A 12940-nucleotide genomic window follows, 5' to 3' on the forward strand; every position below is an offset into this window, starting at 1 on the left:
GAACAAGCCAGGGGCATTCTTCATCACATAACTTGGACAGGCATCAAGAAGACAATGGGAAGAGGAATACTTTGAAAGGAAGAACTTAAACTGTATCCGAGAAGAGCAACAAAAAAGAAGGGCAAAATCTATCGGCAGGTATTCCAGCCCAATGCTCAACCATTGACACAGGAAGCACAACACTGTAGCCAACAAGATGAGAAACCACCCCCCTTAATTTTTGCTATTTTCAACTCAAAGTGTGAAGCTAGCTGTTGTGCTGTAACTCTTGCTTTGGATGATATGTGCCTTATTTCCTTTTAGATATGATCTCATTTTCTATTTACTGTTAATGTCATGTAATATTCTTGACTCAGAGCTATACCTCTTAAAAACTGAATAAAAAAGATTTGGAAACAATAAGACATTGCCTCTTACCCATAGGTTTGTAATTTCCTTAGAAGCCTTTGATAAGGACTTGATCAAATGCCTTCTGAAAATTTAGAAACACTATCAACCAGCTCACCCTTATCCACACTATTAATACAGCATTTATTGCTAATTATTCCTTAAAAGTTCAAGGCAGATAACATTTAATCCCATTTCTACATACACAAATTTGAAACTTTAAAAATGAGCTTCCCTTCCAACATTATATAACATACTGCTCATCATATTGAAAAATCCAACCCTTATTCTTACCGTTCTAGAACAAATCCATTCTTCCTACAGTCTCAACCAGAATATTAGAATTTACTAATTAATAAACACTAAAATAAAAAGTTTCATATATCAATTTTTACTAAGTTTCTTCTGAAACCTTAAAAATTAGAATGCTGGCTGTAGATGGAAGATTCTAAAAGTAAAAGACTATGCTAATGGTCACTAAGAAGCAGACTAAGAGGAAAGGCAGTTTTCTATTGGAATCAATTGTCTGATGGAATTAAGATGGAAGTCAATCTCAGCCTCCAAATAGACAAATAATTCAACCCATTCCAGTAGATATTAAGCCTCACACAGTATCTTAATCACTGTGATCAGTAACTTAAATACCCTTCAACACACTAGCAATCAATGTATTTGTATCAACAGGGTAGCTTGCTCTCTACTACTACTTATTTCTATAGAGCTACTAGACGTACATAGTGCTGTACACTTGAACATGAAGAGACAGTCCCTGCTCGACAGAGCTAACAAGCTAATTAGGACAAACGGGACAAGATAAGGGAATTACTAAGGTGGGAATAATAAAATATGGGTACTGAGCAAGTGAGTAAGGGTTAGAAGTTAAAAGCAGCATCAAAAAGGTGGGCTTTTAGCCTAGATTTGAAGACGGCCCACCCCTTACTTCCCAAAAGGTCTTTGGTTGCAAAATTTTGAATGCTCTAAATGCGACATGACAATAGCCTGCATAGCCCATTTTAGATCATCTTCAAGGCATGCTTGAATTCAGCTAACCAACTGCATATTTGTTAATGTTTTCCATACCATATTATTTTTCCCATGAATACCAAGCCAATAACAATCTCCAGGCTATCTGTGTTATCGCTTAACACTATGCTATGTCATAGAAACTTAACAGCAGATAAAGGCCATGTGGCCCATCCCAGTTTGCCCATCCTCTGTAACCCCTAACTCTTCCTTTTCCTAAGCGATCCCTCATGCTTATCCGATGCCTTTTTAAATTCTGACAGTCCTCGACTCCACAACCTCCACCAGGAGGCCATTCCATGCCTCCACCACCCTTTCTGTGAAATAACACTTTCTTAGATTACTCCTAAGCCTATTCCCTCTTAACTTCATCATATGCCCCCTTGTTCCAGAGCTCTCCTTCAATTGAAAAAGTCTCACTTCCTGTACATAAATGCCCTTGAGATATTTAAACGTCTCTATCATGACTCCTGTCTCCCAGCGTATACATATTGAGGTTCATAAGCCTGTCCCTAAATTTCTTGTGTTCAAGACTGCTAATTTTGTAGCTGCCCTCTGGACAGACTCCAGTCATAAATCCACTTTAACATTAGTCAGTATTTTGCTAGACCCACCTATACAAAGAGGCATATTTTCAAAGCACTTAGACTTACAAAGTTATATAGTAACCTATGGAACTTTGTAAGTCTAAGTGCTTTGAAAATAAGCCCCCAAAGTAACTTAGTTTTCTCCAGATTTAATTTTTTAAAAATTTCTTATCCAGTTTATAATCTATTGCTGCACCTAATAATTCTTTATATTGGCACAATAAACTCCAGACTGCCCAAAACACAGCAGCCAGACTTGTATTTGGAAAAACACGTTTTGACAGCACCAAAACACTCCGAGAAAAACTGCATTGGCTACCAATCAAAGAACGCATCACTTTCAAAATCTGCACAACTGTCCATAAAATCATCTATGGCGAGGCACCGGGATAAATGACAGACCTTATCGACCTGCCAACCAGAAACACCACAAAATATGCACGATCATACCTAAACCTCCACTACCCAAACAGCAAAGGTCTCAAATACAAATCCACCTATGCATCCAGCTTTTCCTACCTAAGCGCACAACTATGGAACGCATTACCAAAAGCAGTAAAAACTACGCCCGACCACCTAAATTTTCGGAAAGCACTAAAGACAGACCTGTTCAGAAGCGCATACCCCACCGACCCAATATAATAATACCTGGACACCTGCAACAAAATGTAACCAAAGACCGTAACGGACATTACTGGACTCTTCTTCCCCCTTTCCCTCCCTAAGTTCCCCCCAATTGTACCTACCATACATGTACCTCACTTTGTATTCATTCATACTATGTATTTGCTCAGACCGGAATCGGCTAACACCGTTAACTGTTATATGTAAGCCATATTGAGCCTGCAAAAAGGTGGGAAAATGTGGGATACAAATAATAATAATAATCTGAACATAATTTGCATACATGAAAAATGTTATACAGAGTTCAACTAGAACTACCCCAAAAGAAATCAAATGTATTAAGATAAGATGAGAAAGAGGAGAGGGAACCTTGTTGAGTCCCAAGGCTCATTTCTTCCCCTCTAAAAATGACTTAAAGCATTCAAATATGTGACCAGCAAACACTATCTCAGAAACCAAACAAGAGGAGCTTGATGATAGTCTACCAAATCAAGTGCTGTTGAATGACCTCCACTTCCTCTGTCTACACCAAAGGGCTTATTTCCAAAACCCACTAAGTCCATATTAGTTCCATTGGGCTGAGAGGGTTTTGGACATAAACCCTTCAATTAATTTTAATTACTCCATGGAGGATGATCATCTTCATCTCAATACTATCACACTATTTCCTAAACACCTAAGGCAAACCTACACTTGGCTAAATCCATGTTGGCTCTCTGACCCATTAAACCACGTTTATTCCTAGAACATCTACTATTTTGCTTGACAAAGTTAGGATCACATCAGCAAAAATGTAAGACCCAGACCCAAAACTGGTGTTGTATTGATCACCCACCAATCCTCAGGCATTACAGCCAGTTTGAATGATATGCAACAGGGGTTTGCTATTTCGTTATTAAGACAGACATGGGGGGAAGCCACTGCTTGCCCTGGGATCGGTAACATGGAATGTTGCTACTATTTGGGTTTCTGCCATGTACTTCCATTATTTACAATGTATTGTAAGCCACACTGAGCCCGCAAATAGGTGGGAAAATGTGGGATACAAATGCAAACAAATAAATAAAAATAAAATACTTGTGACCTGGACTGGCCACTGCTGGAAGCAGGATACTCAGCTAGATGGACCACTGGTCTAACTATGGTTATTCTTATGTCCCTATTTACAAGTAAATACAGGACATAAAAATCACTACCACAAAATGTGAAGTTTAATTTTAAAACTCATAGAAGTTATGAACATATTCGCATAATTTCTAAATTACAAAAATTCAAGTAACTCCTAGGTACAAGGAGACATTCTACATTTTAAATAAATTCAAAGTAATCAGAAACATATCGGGGAGTATTTATTCCGATTTCTGAGTGACTAGTATCCACTAATAACCTCCTAGTACGTGTGAGCTTTGGCCCTGGTCAGCCTGATTACTGCTCATCTTCCTCGAGTTTCGCTTTCGCCCAAAGTTTCGGCAGGCTGCGCCGCTCTTCTTCCCGAGGTACCACCCTGCCTTGGCCCAGGTCACAAAACAGGTTAAAACATAAAGTGCAACTTTCCGTTCACCCCGCATTGCTTCTAAGTATAACAACCCCCCCCCCCCCCCCCCCCCCAACCTCCTCCTTCCGGAAGTAGGAGGCGCTGCGTTTGTTTTGGGGCGCTACAGACACTGCTCCCTTCGCGAGCTTTCTCCCGCTTCTGTCGCCCCGACCCCCCCCCCATCCTAAAATAGGATCTCACCTGGGATTGAAATCCTGGAAGAGACCTCTTAGATTCATGGTACTAAAAAAAAAAATCTCCCCCGGTGCCTCTATAGGGCGGACATACCGCTGCACCACACAAACTACACCGCTTCCGGTTCCTCCTGCAGCACAGCAGCTCCACTCCGAGAGCCTGCCCCGCCCCCAACTACACTAATCTCCGAGGCTGCGCACAAAACCATAACGAATACCCGAGCGCGCGCTTGCGCACACGCTGTCGCTCTGGAGAATATCAAGTCTATGCGTCTGATCCTTGATCTAATCTTCTTAGCCTGCCTGGCCTACGTACATGCTCTCGTGGGGGTGGGATAAGGAGGTTTCATTGGCCGGCTCTCTGCTGCCTCATCCCCTCGCCAGCTGTCTCTGCCAGACTTGTTCGGTGACAGCGGCTGAAAAATTCCAACTTTTCCTCCTCTTCGGCTTCGCCGTGCACACTGTGCGAGCAGATGGCTGTGTTCGGGGGGGGGGGGGGGGGGGGGGGGGGGGGATGTCTGCGCCTAGCGCAGCCCTGTCTGCTGCTCTTGATGGGGTCGTGTGCTTCTGGGTCAGTGGTGTGCTGGTACATGTTTAACAACAGGCTCTCCGGCCGGTCCACCTCTGCACCCCCCCCCCCCCCCCAAATTGTAGAGCTGGCTATAGCCAGGGAGAGAGCTTGGTGGGAGGGGGGGCAATGCATATCTCCAGGAAAAAAAATTAAATGATCCCAGGTTCCAATCTAATTCATGTTTAATGTGGGATAAAATGCCATAAATAAGTAAATAAATATAATTTTTTAATGGTGAGCACCTGATTCTCAAAGTGGACATATTCCAAACACTATAATGAAAATAAAATGATTTTTTTCTACTTTTGTTGTCTGGTGACTTTTTTCTGATTATGCTGGCCCAGTATCCGATTCTGCTGCTATCTGTCCTCTTAACTCCGTTTCAAGGGCTTCCTTTCCATTTATTTCTTTACTTTCCGCCTTTCTTCTTCATTGCTTGCCCTACATCCGTAAGTAAAAGCTGGGTCCTCCGCAGACTTGACTGACCAGTGGATCCAGCTTCTGCCTATTTTCTTTATCTATGTGCAGTTGTTCTCCTCTCTTCCTTTCCCCTCATCTCATCTCCTTCCTCACTCTTCCCTTCCCTCCATCCATGTCCAGCATTTCTTCTCTCTCCCTTCCCTCTCCTCCATCCATGTCCTGCAACCCTCCTCTCCTCTGCCCTCCCCTCCATCCACCCATGTCCAGCAACCCTCCTCTCCCCTCCATCCACCTGTGTCCAGCAACCCTCCTCTCCCCCCTGCCTACCTCTCCATCCACCGATGTCCAGCAACTCTCCTCTCCCCTGCCCTCCCCTCCATCCACCCATGTCCAGCAACTCTCCCCTCCCCTCCATCCACCCATGTCCAGCAACTCTCCTCTCCCCTGCCCTCCATCCATCCATCCATCCATATCAGCAATTCTCTTCTCTCCCCTGCCCCCTCCAGCCATCCATAGCCATCGATTCTCTTCTCTCCCCTGCCCCCCTCCAGCCACCCATACCCAGTGATTCTCTTCTCTCCCCTGCCCCCCTCCAGCCACCCATACCCAGCGATTCTCTTCTCTCCCCTGCCCCCCCCTCCAGCCACCCATACCCAGCGATTCTCTTCTCTCCCCTGCCCCCCCTCCAGCCACCCATACCCAGCGATTCTCCTCGCTCCCCTGATTGCCTCCGTCGAAGCGGTTGCGTTATTGAAAGCCCTGCCCATCTCTAGCCTTCCCTTCGAGTTCGTTCCCTCAGAGTCCCACCCTCGCGGAAAGAGGAAATGACGTCAGAAGGTGGGACTCTGAGGGAACAAACTCACGAAGGGAAGGCTAGAGACGGGCAGGGCTTTCAATGACGCGGCCGGACGGAGGTAATAAAAAAGATTTAAACCCTCCCAGGGCGGCGCAGGCAAACGGGCAGTGGTGGGAGGTGAGGTAAACAGGGTAAGCATGGCTTGTGGCGTTCTCCTGCCATGCTTACCTCGTTTACTGGAGCCAGCTCGCCCTGCAGAACAACCGGCTCGCAAGATGTTGAAAAATTTAACAACTGGCTCTTGCAAGCCGGTGCGAGCTGGCTCCAGCACACCACTGTTCTGGGTCCAGGAGAACCATCAATGAGAACCAGGTAAAATAAAAACCAAAAACCCAGCAACCTTCTTCCATTTTTGAGAGAGAGGGAGTTCGCGGATGCTTTGCTGGAATACCAGGAAACTGTTTGGTTTCTGCACTAGAGGAAGATGTGTGACAATGATGACTGAGAAGTTAGAGATTGTTTACAACTGCGCTTGGGATCCCCCCACCTTCATTTGCATGTAGTATTTTAAGTAATAAACCCACAAACACTGCTTTTATGGGTAAGGGTCTCGCTCTGTGAAGTGCTGAGTGCATTTTGTAACCCAATTTGATGGCCATTCTCGGGCAATGTGTCGCTGTACTACTGCTACTACTACTACTTAGCATTTCTATAGTGCTGCCAGGGTTACGCAGTGCTGTACAAGTTTAAACATGGGGAAGGACAGTCCCTGCTCAAGAGAGCTTACAATCTAAAGGTAACAAACTAAGTAGTCAGTGTAGGTATCATGAATGGGGAAGGTGGTTGGGCACCAAAAGCAAGAGAGAAGAGATGGGCTTTGAGTAAGGACTTGAAAATGGGCAGAGAGGGCGCATGGCGTATGGGCTCGGGAAGTCTGTTCCAGGCATAAGGTGATGCGAGGCAGAAGGGGCGGAGTCTGGAGTTAGCGGTGGTGGAGAAGGGTACAGATAGGAGTGATTTGTCCTGAGAGCGGAGGTTACGGGTGGGAACATACGGGGAGAGGAGGGTAGAGAGGTAATGGGGGGCTGCAGATTGAGTGCACTTGAAGGTCAATAGGAGAAGCTTGAATTGTATACGGTAGCGGATCGGGAGCCAGTGAAGCGACTTGAGGAGAGGGGTGATATGAGAGTATCGGTTCACGCGGTAGATAAGACATGCGGCGGAATTTTGGATAGATTGAAGGGGGGATAGTGGCTAAGCGGGAGACCAGCGAGGAGAAGGTTGCAATAGTCAAGACGAGAGGTAACGAGCGAGTGGACGAGGGTTTGGGTGGTCTGTTCAGAGAGGAATGGGCGAATTTTGCTAATATTATAGAGGAAGAAGCGACAGGTCTTGGCTGTCTGTTGGATATGGGCAGAGAAGGAGAGGGAGGAGTCGAAAATGACTCCGAGATTGCGGGCTGAAGAGACGGGGAGGATGAGGGCGTTGTCAACAGAGACGGAAAGTGGGGGAAGAGGAGAGGAGGGTTTGGGTGGAAAGACAAGGAGCTCAGTCTTTGCCATGTTCAGTTTCAGATGCCGGTTGGACATCCAGGCAGCGATGTCTGAGAGGCAGGCCGAAACTTTGGCCTGGGTTTCGACTGTGATGTCGGGAGTGGAGAGGTAAAGCTGGGTGTCATTGGCATAGAGATGGTACTGGAAACCATGTGATGAGATCAGCGAACCCAGGGAAGAGGTGTATATTGAGAAAAGAAGTGGTCCAAGGACAGATCCTTGAGGAACCCCAACAGAGAGCGGGACGGGGGTGGAAGAAGAGCCATTAGAAAATACTCTGAAGGTGCGTTGGGAAAGCTACGAGGAGAACCAGGAGAGGATGGAGTCCTGGAACCCGAATGAGGACAGTGTGTCAAGAAGTAAATTATGATTGACGGTGTCGAAGGCGACAGATAGGTCGAGGAGGATGAGGATGGAATAGTGACCTTTGGATTTGGCCAGGAACAGGTCATTGCAGACTTTAGAGAGTGCTGTTTCTGTCGAGTGTAGTGGGCGAAAGCCGGATTGAAGCGGATCAAGGACGGCCTGAGAGGAGAGGAAATCAAGGCAGCGGCTGTGGACAGCGCGTTCAAGTAATTTGGAGAGGAAGGGTAGAAGGGAAATATAGTAACATAGTAACATAGTAGATGACGGCAGATAAAGACCTGCATGGTCCATCCAGTCTGCCCATGACAAACTCATATGTGTATACCTTACCTTGAATTTGTACCTGTCCTTTTCAGGGCACAGACCATATAAGTCTGCCCAGCAGTATTTCTCGCCTCCCAACCACCAGTCCCGCCTCCCATCACCGGCTCTGGTACAGACCGTATAAGTCTGCCCTCCCCTATCCTCGCCTCCCAACCACCACCCCCCTCTTCCCCCCAACTGCTCCGCCACCCAATTTCAGTTAAGCTTCTGAGGATCCATTGGAGGGACAGGTGGGGTGAAGTGATGTTTTTTTGAGAAGTGGTGTGACTACAGCGTGCTTGAAGGTGTCAGATTGAGGGGTTAACTGTAGGGGAGATGTTGGTAAGCAGATTGGTGGGAATGGGGTCAGAGGAACAGGTGGTGCACTTAGAGGAAGAAAGAAGGCGAGCAGTTTCCTCTTCGGTGATCTCAGGGAAGGAGGAGAAGGAGGCCAGGTTAGGTTGGTTGAGGGAGTGGGTTAAGAAGTCACAGGGAGGAGAAGGCTTGGAAGTGAATTCAAGGTTTATCTTCTGCACTTTATCGCGGAAGTAGTCAGCTAGTGTTTGAGGAGAGAGTGAGGGGGGGGGGTGGGAGTGGAGGGCACTTTAAGTAGGGAGTTGAGGGTGGCGAAGAGGCGACGAGGGTTGGAGCCAAGAGAATTGGTTAATTGGGAATAATATTCCTGTTTGGCAAGGAATAGGGAGGACTGGAAGGAGGATAGCATGAATTTGTAATGGGTGAATTCTGACAGGGTGCGAGATTTCCTCCAGAGTCGTTCAGCAGATCGGGTGCAGGAGCGAAGGTAACGGATGCAAGGGGTTAACCAGGGCTGAGGATTAATGCGCTTAATGGGGCGAGAGACAGATGGTGCTAGGGTATCCAGAGCAGTGGAGAGAATTTCATTGTAGGTAGAGACAGCCGTGTCGACAGATTCAGAAGACGAAATGGAAGGGAAGAGATTGGAGATGTGAGAGGACAGGGTAGGGGGGTCGACAGCTTGGAAAGCTGTATGTGAAAGAGCTTCAGATCTGTGCTTGAGGTGCTCCTATCCTAGCTCTTCTTTAGTTGGTAGCATCTATCCCAGCTGAAGTGGTGTTGGCTTTTCACTAGCAAAAAACACTCTGGAGGGCATCCCTGAAATGTCCCAATTTGTCACCATCATTGGAGGAAATGGGGCGGGGTGGGGGATAGAGGGAAGAATGAAACTGTGTTGCAGGGTGGCAGTGAATAGGTGGGGAGGAAAAAAGAAAAGAAGCATGATTGGATGCATGGTGGGAGTAAGGGAAAGAGACAGAGAGCAGATACTTCATGGTGGTAGGAGCAGAGAGACAAGAAGGGATGCTAACTGGCAGCGGGGGGGGGGGGGGGGGGGGGGGGAGTGAGAAAGACAGAGACAAGAGAAGGGATGCAGGATGGCAGATGTGGGGAGTAGAGGAGAGAGAGAGAGAGACATAGAGGAGATGCTGGTTTCAGGGAGAGACAGAGAGGAAGTGAGAGAGGCAGAAGCAATACTGCATGGGGGGAGAGAAGGGGCAATGCTGGATGGTGGGGGTAAGGGAAAGAGACAGAGACGAGATACTTTATGGTGGTAGGGGCAGAGAGACAAGAAGGGATGCTAGCTGGCAGGAGGGGGTGAGAAAGAAAGAGACAAGAGAGGGGATGCAGGATGGCATGTAGGAGAGAAAGATGAGCGGTAATGCTAGATGGTGGTGGGAGAGTGAGAGAGAAGATACTGGATTGCAGGTGATAGAAACAGAAAGGGAGGAGATGCTGAATGAAAGGGGTAGAGAGAGGAGATGCAATGCTGGATGGTGGTGGTGGGAGAGAGAGAGAGACAGAAATGCTGAATGGCAGGTGATAGATACTGAAAAGGAGGAGATGCTAGATGGCAGAGGTAGAGAGAGAGGAGATGCTGAATGGCAGTGGGAGGAGGAAAAAGCTAGTGAAAGACTGGGGAATAAGAGAAAGGAGAATGGGAGGGCCAGAGTGAGGAAAAGAGAAGAAAAGCTGTAGGTAGTAGATGCAGTAAAAAGAGGGAGATGGAAGACTGGATAATATGAATGAAATCTGAATGGCTAGGTAACAAAAAAATGGAAGAAAGCTGAAAGGAACAGATTAGTGTTGATGATAGTTGTTATGGAATTGGTGAAGAAGACAGAAGAAGAGAAAAAATGACACATGGACAGGAGACCTATGGAAAGAGTGATCTGTGTGTATGTGCTGAGTGTTCCGCATGCTGATGGAACTTTCAGGAGAGTGACAAACAGCTCAGGCTGGCAGTTGGGAGAGAGCTCTATTGGTGAGAACATGTTACTAGGAAAAGACTGGAAGAAAGTTGATGCTGGAGATCATCACCTGAAAGAAAAGGCGCCCACCGTTCAGGAGAGCCAGAGAGAGAAAACAAAGAGAGCAGCTAAGTGACTGAAACTATTTTAAAAAGTGCACATAAGAGAAAATAGTAAAGGAAACCTGAACAATAAGTGAGAGAGAACTAAAAGAAGAAAAAAAGAGTAGAGGAAAACTTACTGGAAACTTACTGGAAAACATGTTGGGATCCTTGGGGGTCTCCGGGGGTCTGAGGGACAGGAGAGGGGAGACTTTGAAGAGTCTGGTGTTTTGCAGAATTGAATGTACCTAATTTATGTAACTAATATTTATACTTATCTGAGGATGCTCTCAATGTTTTTAGAGACCAAACTGATTTGTGTTGCAAACCTGTAATTGAAATACATATGTTAAATTTGCAAGTTGGTAAAATGTCATTAGCATTTAAATATAATTCAACTAATAAAAAAATATTTCCTTTTTATTGTTAAACTCCCTGGTTGGTGTTGAGCCATTTTGGGGAAACACTGTGACATATTTGGTACCATCATTGTAATACCTTGCTCTGCCACCAGGGGGTTTACAGTAGCAATTGAAATGTGTTAGTTTTTTGAAATTTACATCTGCTCAGTGGCGTACCAAGGGGGGGGGGGGGGGCGGTCCGCCCCAGGTGCACGCCGCTGGGGGGTGCCGCGGCGCGTGCCTGCTCCTCCGAGTTCGCTAAACTTCATTCGTTCGCTGCAGCTCCCTCTGCCATGGAACAGGTTACTTCCTGTTCCGGGGCAGAGGGAGCTGCAGCGAACGAACGAAGTTTAGCGAACTCGGAGGAGCAGGCGCGCGCTGCGGCACCCCCCCCCCAGCGGCGTGCACCCGGGGGGGGTGTCATTTCGCCGGAGGGGGGAGGTGTCATCTAGCGGGGGGGGGGGGGGGCGCATCCCAGTCCAGGAACGCCACTGCATCTGCTCTCTAGATTTTCCATAGTACAAAGGGATGTGTCACTGTTTCTATTTCTTTGGTTTTGCATTGTATGCAGAGTATGGCTTCTTGGGGTTCAGTTTAATTTTTGTCTACATATTTCTATTTTTAGTTTGTGGTTACTTATTCTATACTTGATCAGGGTCTACTTGTGATCATGTATGAAAAAGGCTGGGTATTCTGTTAGCACTGAGTGTCTGTGTAGGACTGATCTGTACTAATCCAGCTTGTTTAGCTTTCCAAAAGGTATATTGATGATGTTCTGCCCACTGCAATTTACGATGACTCCTGAAGTTTAGTGTTATGGTAAAATTGCTTTATGGGTCCTAGGTGGGTTTTTTTTGTTGGGTTTTGTATTACTTTCCAGTATGCCTGGTACTGGATTTTGGATTTGGATTTAGTTCATGCCCTTTTCAATTGTAGTTCAGTGAGAGTTATATTAAGATACAGTAGGTATTTTCCTATCTCTGGAGGACTTACAAATCTGTGCTAAATAATTGTATATATTTCCAGAATACTGCAAATATTGTCCTGTTTAATAGGTTGTATTATTTTGGTTCACTATATTCATTTTTTGGCACATAATTTCTGGAATGTATTCAGTGTGCATATTACAGAGATACTGGGGAGACAGCTGATAGAGCTGCACCAGAACCACACAGTGAAGGATTCATTCTTAGCAGTGTTCAAATGTTCTCCACTATCATTTTACTGCTGACATAGGTGTTTCCCCCCACTGCAAGCATTTTAACGTACTCTGTTCTATTCCATCTGTCCCATACCCTGATCTAAGCCCCGCCCTATAACTTCATCTAGCCCCACCCGCTTTAGCCTCCCCAAACAGCTGAGTCACCGACCGCCTATGTGCAAGGTCCGCATTGGCACACCTATGTGGAGGTGCACTCTCAGGCCATGTCAGTGGCAGGCATACGTTGTCATGCCTAGTTTGCAGTTCAGTGCTACCCTATAGAACAGTTCCTAGTGCACATGGAGGCTCATTTTCAAAGCACATAGACTTACAAAGTTCCATAGGTTACTATTATGTAACTTTGTAAGTCTATGTGCTTTGAAAATGAGCACCATAGGCTCCTGTCAATTTGATGGCGCTTTTTACACTCGTAAGTGGTGTGTACCTCTCTAGGTGCCACTTTGTAGAATTTCCCCTATTGTGGTTTTTTTTATTTTGCCAGGAAAAGAACTTACAGAAAAAGCTGGTACAAATCTCTGTGGGGTCCGATTTCCTTGAGAAATTTTCAAAAGGAAAGTGCATTTATAATTTCCT

At 46.0% G+C, this 12940-nt stretch overlaps 1 protein-coding gene across 2 annotated transcripts in view; it reads right to left on the reverse strand.

Annotated features, from left to right (window-relative positions):
• Nucleotides 1-4508, reverse strand: part of TMEM185A (transmembrane protein 185A) — a 48222-nt gene extending 43714 nt beyond the window's left edge. The window contains exon 1 of one of the 2 annotated variants that reach the window (XM_030210383.1): nt 4357-4508. In XM_030210383.1, coding sequence (XP_030066243.1) covers nt 4357-4394 — 38 coding nt within the window. In that variant the 5' untranslated portion in view covers nt 4395-4508. Of the gene's footprint in view, nt 1-4008; nt 4092-4356 lie in introns of those variants that run through there. The other variant, XM_030210384.1, reaches the window with a different exon arrangement.
• Between the last annotated feature and the right edge of the window lie 8432 nt (nt 4509-12940).

Source organism: Microcaecilia unicolor, chromosome 7, assembly GCF_901765095.1.
Source record: "Microcaecilia unicolor chromosome 7, aMicUni1.1, whole genome shotgun sequence".
Taxonomy (NCBI): domain Eukaryota; kingdom Metazoa; phylum Chordata; class Amphibia; order Gymnophiona; family Siphonopidae; genus Microcaecilia; species Microcaecilia unicolor.